Source organism: Suncus etruscus, chromosome 8 (assembly GCF_024139225.1).
Source record: "Suncus etruscus isolate mSunEtr1 chromosome 8, mSunEtr1.pri.cur, whole genome shotgun sequence".
Classification (NCBI taxonomy): domain Eukaryota; kingdom Metazoa; phylum Chordata; class Mammalia; order Eulipotyphla; family Soricidae; genus Suncus; species Suncus etruscus.
In genome coordinates this window covers 14033003-14043205 of record NC_064855.1, presented here as the reverse complement: position 1 = coordinate 14043205, position 10203 = coordinate 14033003, and the positions used below count along the sequence as shown (strand labels likewise).

The window sequence follows — 10203 nt, the reverse complement described above, 5'->3', positions numbered from 1 at the left end:
TCGTGATCGAGTTTCTCCTCTTCTTCCAGACAGACTGACAGATCACACAGCCCGGCCCGGTTCTGGTTTTAGTTCTGGTTCCGAACCCCGAGACTCCTCTGCCCTCCCCCCCCGCACCCGGATTCGTCTTCGCCTTGGTCGTCGCACCCCAAAAAAGTCCTCGCGACCGAGTTTCTTCTTCCAACCAGACAGACAGACAGACAACAGCCAGGCCCGGTTCTGGTTCTGGTTCTGCTTCTGCTCCTGACTTCTGGTGCCGGTCCAACTCCAGCTCCACCCCAGCTTCGGGCGCAGCCCACCCCCTTTCCCCCGGAGCACCCCGCATGCCCAGCCCCGGCCTCCATGAGCGGCCGGCGGGCTCCCTGTAAGCCGGACTCGACTCCTGCGTCCCGGGGACCAGCCCGAGTCGGGCCTGCTGCTGCCGCCGCTGCCGGGCGCGCACTTGGGGTGCTCGGCGGGTGTCGGGGTGCCCGGAACATGCGCCTTGGATGAAGAGGAGGAGGAGGAGGAGGACCTCGAGCCGCGGGCCCCAATGAGTGGCACACAGCCGACCACTCTCACCGACAGGTGGGTGCTGCTTGCTGGCTGGCAGGCAGCCCCCCCCCCCCACTCACCCCAACTCACCCATCCCCACGGTCGGATCTCCTCCTCGGACCCAGAACCGCATTCTCCACCCAACAAATTGGCTTTTTTGGGGAGATTGGGGGTCCCCGCTTCACCTCGAGGGGTGCGGGTGACTTGGACACCTGACAGGATCGGTGTCCCCTCACTACTTTGCCCCTGGGGGTACCAGGCTTCTACCCACCCACCTCCCACAATTGGCTTTTTTGGGGGAGAATGGGGGTCCCCGCTTCACCTCCAGAGGTGCGGGTGACTTGGACACTTTGACAGGCTCGGGCGCCCCCCCCCCCCCACTGCCCTCCCATTCTGGGGTTGCCAGTGGTGGGCAAAGGAGATCCAGGCCCTGGGACCAGCTTGGGTGCGGCCTCTCATGTCGTGTGTGGGGGTTGTCAGGGAACTGGGGATAAAGTGGGGGGCTTGGCTGGGTTCCCCCCCTCCAGCCCCGGGAAAGGGAAGGGAAGGTCACGCTGGGTGAATGAAGGTCAGGGGGACCCGCCCGGGCACCACCCACCGGTGCAGCTGGCTGGGTTGCTTGCCCCCTCCTCTTGCTCCCCTTCTTCACCCCGCTTTTGCTGCTGCCCAGCGTCGGAATTTCTTTCTGCCTTGCCAACTTTCATTTCGAGACGGGTCTGCACTCAACTCACTCACTCACTGCACGACGATTTATGAACTTTTTTTTTTTTTTATCATCTCTTCCCAGTATTGTATTGACACACGGTTTAATGATTAGGGAATCATTTTCCAGATTGTTGACATGGTGCGTCAATCACGGGCTGCTGCTGCTTTGTTAGGGGGAGTGTCAAAGAGCTGCTTTATGGTGTATTGGAGGGGGGGGGGAGACACTCCCCCCCCTTCCTTCAAATTAAAAATAAATGCAAGTGAAGGAATTGCATGGGGCTAGCCCGGTCACTTTGGAGTGATTGTGGATCGGGACCCTGGAAGGCCAGATGGCAGACTCTGTCTGGGTGCTGTTCTGTGGACCCAGAGTGGCAGGTGGAGTTTTTTGCTTCACACAGTGCTTTGGAATACAGCGAGGCCGCCTGTGACTCATGTGAGTGAGTTCCTTGACCCTTGTTCTTGGGACTTTGAGGTTAAGCGATAGATGCTTCCCCCCTCCCCCCCCCCCAATTTTAATTTTCTGAGACATGCTTTCGAATTCCTGTTCTTTATTCGCTTCTCAGTTTTGACTTGGTATCCTGGCCCCTCATTTCTATTCAGCTGTTTTGTGTTGAGTTCATTTTCAAACTATGACATCATGTCAAAAAATGATAGAATAACTGTATTAGGGGGCCAAAGAAAGCACTTGGTTGAAGAGAGCAAAACCCGTGTTCTTGCAGAAAACAGTTGAATTTCCTTATAAGAGTTTTACCCACTTGTAAGGCTGATTTGTTGATTTTAAAAGGGACAAATTCCATTATCATATCATAACAGCGACTCCAGAAACTGAACTTCCCCTTCCTGTTGATGCTTCCCAGTGTCACATGCATGGTCTTCTAAAAGATTCCATGATATATTTAAACGATCCTTGTGTTTTTCTGTGCTCTTTAAACAGGGTGGGGAAGCTCTAGCAAGCTGAATTGGGGGGCTTCTAAGATGGCTCAGACAGGCCAGATTTGTGCTGTTTGGACCTGCAGTGTGGTGGTCATGGGGACAACCCATGGGGTGCTGAGTACTCCAGCTACTGAGCTCTCTTCAGGACCTGCTTACAACTCTTTCTTAATATTTTTTATATTTTGGCTTTTGGGCCACACCTGACAGTGCTCAGGGGTTACATCTGGCTCTGTGCTCAGAAATCGCTTCTGGCTCAAGGGAGCATATGAGATGCCAAGGATCGAGCCCGATCCATCCTGGGTTGGCCACGTGCAAAGCAAATGCCCTACCGCTGTGCTATTGCTCTGACCCCCCCCCTTCTTCTTTTTTTTAATTATTAAAAAAACACTCTTTGAGGCACTTTCTGAGCAGTGTTTAAGGGGCTCCGAGTCCAGTCATGGTGATGCCACTGAGCCAAGTGGTTCGGAGCTCTGGCTCCAGGGCGACTCTGGGGGTTCAGAGAGCTAAGAGGAGCCAAGTGGTGCCTGAGGTTGGGACCTCTTATTTATTTTTGTTAGTTTTTTTTTTTGGCCACAGCCGGCGATGTTTAGGACTTACTACTGGCTCTGCACTCAGGAATCACTCCTGGGATGCTGGGGATCAAACCTGGGACAGCCTCATGCAAGGTCCGTACTCTCCAGCTACACTTTGTCTCAACCCCTGAGCCCTCCTTTAATATTTAAGGAATTTTCAACTTTTTGGTGAGTCGACTTCACATGAGTAGCAACTGCAAGTTTCATTTCATTTTATCTTTTCTGGGTGTTTTACCTCTAAGGAAAAGAAAAATAAAACTCTTAAAATCCACTTACTAAGCACTACTGGGACAGTGATACCTATTTCTTAGGAAATGACTGCTAGTTTTATTTTTTAGGTGACCACTGCATTTTCCTTGAGCGTATCTTACTTGGTTTTGTATACCTATATCAATATCTATCTATCTGTCTAAAGCTATCTAATCTACCTCCCTCCCTCCCTGTTAAACATGAATTTGCTTTCCGGTGAATGGGTCCCAGGACCAAACCTAAGGCCTTAGACCCAGGGCAGGTGCTGTATCTCTGAGCTCCATCCCTGGCCCAGAGTAGTTGTCCTGGGTTTAAGTATGTGTCTGGGTGAAATCTAGTAGTACTGGTTTGATATTTATTATTCCTGTCACTGCATCTGAACTGGAGCAGAGACTGGTTCCTAACTTCTTTTCCACCCGCCTGTGGCCTCCACCCTCTGTTCACCGCTCCAGGGTACTCTAAGGTACTCTAAGGTATATTTTGCTGTTTCTCAGCGATTAGCAAATTAACAGCGCCAGGGAAGCTGTGTTAAGATGCTTTCAAGTTTGAAGTACTGAAGGGGGCCCGGCTTTGTTTTGTAGAGTGGGCCGAGCCTCCAGGCCAGCTGTGCTAGTTGGAGTTCTTTCTTTGTGGTGCTTCTGACTACAGAGTCTGTCTGTCTGCAGTTGAAATCAGACGAGCTGGTTTTGGGCGTTGTTCTGTTTTGCAGTTTGTGGCAGGCGACACATGGCTGAACAAGATAAGAAGGGTTTTATTCTTGTGTTAGGGACGTGCCGGGGCCGGGATGGAATTCAGCTCTGTTTAGGCTCTGATTGGTCACTTCGGATACTCAGAACTTTGTTATATCCTGTTATTATTTTGCAGTTAAATTAACACATTCATTTACTCCCTGTTCTTCCTTTTCGTTTTCTGCGCTGCAGAACTCCCAACCTCTTATGTTCTACACCTTTAAAAGACATAATCATCAGTTTAAAACCCCAAATTCTTTGTTCATGGTAGCTACTGCTCTTATTTAGTACATGTATAGATCAGTTTTTTTTTTTTTTTAATCTGAGCAACTTCTGAATTCCATCACTCTCTTGGAGCTTTTGTGTGACCTGGAGACTAATTTTCTTTCTTTTCTTTTTTTTTTTTTTTTTTGGTTTTTGGTTTTTGGGTCACACCCAGCAGCGCTCAGGGGTTACTCCTGGCTCTATGCTCAGAAATCGCTCCTGGCAGGCTCGGGGGACCATATGTGATGTCAGGATTCGTACCACCATCCTTCCGCATGCAAGGCAAACGACTTACCTCCATGCTATCTCTCCGACCCCTGGAGACTATTTTCTAATTGATTCTCCTCTCCTCTCCTCTCCTCTCCTCTCCTCTCCTCTCCTCTCCTCTCCCCTCCCCTCCCCTCCCCTCCCCTCCCCTCCCCTCCCCTCCCCTCCCCCTCCCCTCCCCTCCCCTCCCCTCCCCTCCCCTCCCCTCCCCCCCTCCCCTCCCCTCCCCTCCTTTCCTCTCCCCTCCTTTCCTCTCCCCTCCTTTCCTCTCCTCTCCCCTCCCCTCCCTTCCCCTTCTCTCTCTTCTCCTCTCCTCTCCTTCCCTCTCCTCCCCACTCCTCCCCTCCCCTTCCATCTCCTGTCTCCTCTTCTCTCCTCTTCCTCCCACCCCTCTACTCCCCTCCTCTTCTCTCCTCTTCTCTCCTCTTCTCTTCTGTCTAAACCTGGCAGCGATTAGGGGTTACTCCTGGCTCTGTATTCAGAAATCGCCCTGGCAGGCTCAGGGCACCATATGCAGTGCTGGGAATTGAACCCAGGTCAGCTGTGTGCAAGGCAAGCACTTTATCTGCTGTTTTATCCCTCCAGCCCTTTTTGGGCTTTTCTTCTTCCTTTCGAGCCACACTTGACAGCGCTCAGGGGTTACTCCTGGCTCTTCACTTAGAAATTGCTCCTGGCAGATTCAGGGGACCATATAGGATGCCGGGAATCGAACCCAGTTCAGCTGTGTGTAAGGCAAGTGTCCTACTTGCTGTTTTATCGCTCTGGCCCTGATTGGTGCTTTTCTGTTTGCAATGGTTGTTGCACTCAGTTTTAAAATAGTCTTATTGTTTTCATTCCTTCTGGATCCCTTCTCTCTGTCTTTCACATTTTAGAGGTTCTAAGATATTAGGATTTTTTTTTTTAATTTTTGGCCACACCTGGTGATGCTCAGGGGTTACTCCTGGTTATGTGCTCAGAAATTGCTACTGGCTTGGGCACCATATGGGATGTTGGGGGATCGAACCGAGGTCCTTCCTGGGTTAGCCGTGAGCAAGGCAAATGCCCTACTGCTGTGCCATTGCTCCGGCCCCAAGAATTTTTTCCTGAGAAATAGAGAAGAGGAGAGATTGCTCTTTCTATGGGCTGGGCCTTTATATTTATATGACAGTAATTTGCATTTTCATTAGTGATAACTTTTCTTGTTACAGTTACAGTATATTCCTTTAGAATTATGATAATGACGGTAATGTTTACAGTAGTATTGACACTTACGGTCTTGGTGCCCAGCTTCCTTACCTTTAAAACGCCTTTGACTGACTAACAAGCCAGATAGGGAACTAGGGATGTGGTGGGATTGGTAGAGCGCTTGCCTTTGTATATTTGTGGCACTGCTTGATTCTTAGCACCCCAACAACTAAAAGACAAGTAAATATGCGGTGCGTTGCTCTTTTCAGGACTACTTGAGCCATCTGGATGATGAATTATTTATAATATTTGCAAAATTAGTCACTTGTCTATACAGAGTTGTCGTTAGTGCTAGTTCTATATTCAACTATATATTTTAAGTTCAGTATAAAATTCTGACGTATACAGGTATGCAAAGAAACATCTTCTCAAGCAGTTTTATGTAGTTAATATGTGCATTCCAAAGTGATTTTTTTGTGTTTATAACTTTTTCTTCAGGGTTTACTACTGACTCAGGGATCATTTCTGGCAGAGAGAGGTTGGGTGATCATATAGACAGATAGGGTGCAGGATAGAATCTGGGTATGTGCAAGTCAGGTGCTCTACCTGCTGTACTCTTTCCAGTCTCAAATGTTAATGGAAATGATTTATCTATAGTCTTTATGATTAATAGCACATTTAGAAAATGTTTCTAAGTATTCAGTGAGATGACAGGAAGTTTTATTTGGAATATGTGAAAATGTTAACCTGAGAGAGATGAGGGAGGGAGAGTCAGAGAGAGACAGAAAGAGAGAGGAGAGGAGGGAGCGGGGAGGGAGACAGAGAGAGAGAGACAGAGAGAGAGAGAGAGAGAGACAGAGAGAGAGAGAGACACACACAGAGAGAGAGAGACAGAGAGAGAGAATTTGCTAAGTGAACAGGCCAGAGTTCTTGTTTTGCACGAAGGGTGCCCATCTTGATTACTGGCACTGTCTGGTTCCCCAAACACCACTGGGTGCCACTGAGAATGACCCTTAGCACAGAACTGGGAGTAGCCCTAGCACCGTTGGTTGTGGCACCAAAACAAAACAAAACAAAAGCAATATTAACTCAGAAATATTGTTTAACATATTGGTGCTTTCTAGTGGTACAGATATAATATGTAATGTTTAAGTTAACATGATCAATATTTTGATCTAATTTATATTTTCAGTTAAAATAAATTTGAGGCCAGCATTGATGAAAAACGTTCTATAAGTGATACTTTTTAACTTCTTCCTGTGGAGCATTGTGATTCCAGGGAAGGCAGTTAAATATATAAGCACACATGTTGTTGCCCTTCCTGAAAGCCATCCAGAGTTATGATTGCCTGCCAGAGTAATATGGGTCGCAGGACCACATATTTCCATGGTTTTCCAGAGGTAATTGGAGAGATTCTTTCCTTGTCTGATAGTGTTACTAGAAATGTTTCTTATCATGGAATTGCTTATCTCCTAGAAGTTTGCTGCATACTCAGGAATGGTGAGTTAAACTTCATTCTGTCTCATTTATTACAACTTGGTTTTGATGTTTTTTTTTTTTTTTTTTTTTTTTTTGGTTTTTGGGCCACACCGTGGTGCTCAGGGGTTACTCCTGGCTGTCTGCTCAGAAATAGCTCCTGGCAGGCACGGGGGACCATATGGGACCTCAGGATTGGAACCAACCACCTTAGGTCCTGGATTGGCTGCTTGCAAGGCAAACGCCGCTGTGCTATCTCTCCGGGCCCGGTTTTGATGGTGTTTTAAAAGCTCCATTTGCAGGCATGTTCCTTTCTGTCCTAATAATTAAGAGTCTTCCAAATAGTGCCATTCGAATTGGACTGTTGAAATATGAAAATTACTTTCTATTTCCTTCGCAAAATCCTCTCAGGTCTGTAATGATGCTTTGTGGAAGTGTAATTCTTTTGCCGCCATCTACTCTATTTTACTATATTTGCACTCGTTGTAGGGCAGATCATCATTTACATTGTAGGCATCCCAGAGCACTTAAAGCAAGAATGTAATATGGGAAACTACCCACAATTTCAGCCTAGAATTGCAAGCTCTAAAATCTTCCAGCTTTTCACCTTCAAATTCTTTTGGTGTTATTTTATTTTTGTTGTTTTGCCTTCTTTTAGTAACTTTCCAATCCAACCAAGCAGAGTTGGACATTTTCTTTTACAGGATGCTTTGCAGTACCTTATCCTTTCTAAATTTAAGAATCTCTAGAGGATAAAGCTCTCGTCACTTCCTCAGGAGACTGAACAACAATCTGATAGATCCTGTAGTCAGGAAGTTTTTCCTGATCTCCAACTCAGACTTTTAAGTTGTCCTCTTATTTGTGTATACTGTGGTACCAGGCTAAAGAATGTCCTCCTTCTATTTTATGTTTATATTACTCCAAATGGCTCTCCCTTCTCCCTTACTCTTAATTTCACTAAATTACTTGCTTGTTGACATGCTGTCTAAAAATTAGCATGGGATTTTTATTTCCACCCCCACCCTTCATCATTTTGGTTTTCTTCTGGTTACCCTTCTAGTGCAAAATGATTCTTTTCCTTTGTTTTCTATTAGTACAAAACATGATATTTTATATTTGCCAGTGTTCTAAAATAGTAATTCCAACTTTAGTTTGTGGTCATTTGGAGGGGTTTTCATTTTTTCCCCCCAAGGCATATCCTAAATTTATGAGTACAGAGATTCTCAAGATCCTTTAAACTCACTTTTATTGATAGCTTTTTTTTTTTTTTTTTTTTTTTGGTTTTTGGGCCAACCTGGCGATGCTCAGGGGTCACTCCTGGCTGTCTGCTTAGAAATAGCTCCTGGCAGGCACGGGGGACCATATGGGATACCGGGATTTGAACCAACCACCTTTGGTCCTGGATCGGTTGCTTGCAAGGCAAACACCGCTGTGCTATCTCTCCGGGCCCTTATTGCTAGCTTTTAGGATGAATGTAGATGTCACAATCAAAGCAAATTAATGCAAACAGCATAATGACCATTTCAGTTAATGAAGCAAATTCTCATTATAAAGAGCTTCTTTAAAAAGTGAATCTTTGAAATGTTAGTTCTTCTAATGCAGTAATGTAGGAGGAGGCAAGCATCAGAAGTGAAGGGAAATTTTTTCTTTTTTTTTCTTTTTTGTTTTTGGGCCACACCCGGTGACACTCAGGGGTTACTCCTGGCTATGCGCTCAGAAATTGCTCCTGGCTTGGGGAACCATATGGGATGCCAGGGGATTGAACCGTGGTTCATCCTAGGCTAGCACGGGCAAGGCAGCATGCACCACCGCTCCTGCCCCAAGAGAAAATATTTTTGTACTGTAAGAACATGAAGAGATGAGGCTGAAGCTTTAAAATCAAATATGAGTTGCTCTATAGTGGGGGAGTTGTTTCTCCTTTTATTTCTTGCTGTGGTTTTATTTTTTTTCTTTTTCTTTCAGCCTTTCAAATGTCTGGCTGCCTTTTTTTCCTTTTATTTCCATACATTAGTGAAAAGAAACAGACTTGCACTGTGTAGCAGTTAAGTTTCCAGTAAAAGTGGTTAATGTTAACATCGTAACATTTTGCTTCTCTTGACACTGGGTTTGTAAGAATTGCTACTAAATTATCAGAGTCCAGGGGCCGGAGAGATAGCATGGAGCTAGGGCGTTTGCCTTGCGTACAGGAGGACGAGGAATCGAATCCCAACATCCCATATGGTCCTGCCAGGAGCGATTTCTGAGTGTAGAGCCAGGAATAAACCCTGAGCACTGCCGGGTGTAGACCCCCCCCCAAAAAAAAAAAACAAAACAAACCCAAAACAACAATAAGAGTCCAACACATGGGAGGTGTGCATATTCCATTATTATAATACAGAAATATGAAGTGTTTGAATATTTTACTGATTGACCTTATTCCTGTATACTTAGTTTTAAATTATTTGGGGCCAGAGCAATAGCACAGTGGGGGAAGGGTGTTTGTCTTACATGTGCCGACCCAGGTTCAGTCCCCAGCATTCCATACGTTTCCCCGAGCCATCCTGAGTACTTTCTGAGTACAGAGCCAGGAGTAACCCATGAGTGCCATCAGGTGTAGCCTCAAAACAAAAACAAAAATATTAGATGTGCTTATTAACTATAATTTTGGGAAAATGCCAAGCGTAGGGCATTCAAAACCCTTTTTCAGCCTAGTGGACCAAGAGAGTCATTCATGAAAGAAGTTTGTAATGACTGTGTCTAAGTCCGTGAGAAACCCATGAAGTTAGCGCCGAGAATGACTTTCAGCTTTTATATTTTGTAGAGGTCTGGATCGAAGGCCAGATTGTTTATCTAAATTGCATAAGCATACATTGTTGACTTTCAGGAAAAGGAGAAATGCACGAACAAGTTAACTTTATGGAATTAGCATGCACCAGTGCAGCTGACAGTTCAATTCATACCAAAACGGGATCTTTGACTAATTCAAATGCTGAATCCTGGTTTTTGAGATCATAGTCACATGGCAGGCCTGGGTGGTTTCCCAGTGTTGGGAGACAAGTACAGCTAACAGCCAGTGAAAAATAAGATTTTCTGTCTTGGGACTTGGAGTAACAATTCACAGAGAACTTGGAAATCTCGGAGAAAACCTGGTTTCATTAGTTCTTAGTTAGCTAACTTAGAACTAACTGTCACAGTTTTCCATTTGCTCTCACAGAGCCCATTCTCATGTGTAAATGTGACTTTGAGACTTGAGTTTTGGACAAAGTACTGCATTGAAATTCTGACATTGGACTCACTTAAAAGTTCAAAGGGGATTCAGCAAGTATGAATAA

The 10203-nt window shown here is 45.8% G+C and overlaps 1 protein-coding gene across 1 annotated transcript in view; it reads left to right on the top strand.

Annotated features, from left to right (window-relative positions):
* The first annotated feature begins 403 nt into the window (after positions 1 to 403).
* Positions 404 to 10203, top strand: part of ARHGEF12 (Rho guanine nucleotide exchange factor 12) — a 148686-nt gene continuing 138886 nt past the window's right edge. Inside the window, exon 1 of the mRNA XM_049778000.1 lies at positions 404 to 567. Within this exon, the coding sequence (XP_049633957.1) occupies positions 533 to 567 (35 nt within the window). The 5' untranslated portion in view covers positions 404 to 532. The remainder of the gene's footprint in view (positions 568 to 10203) is intronic.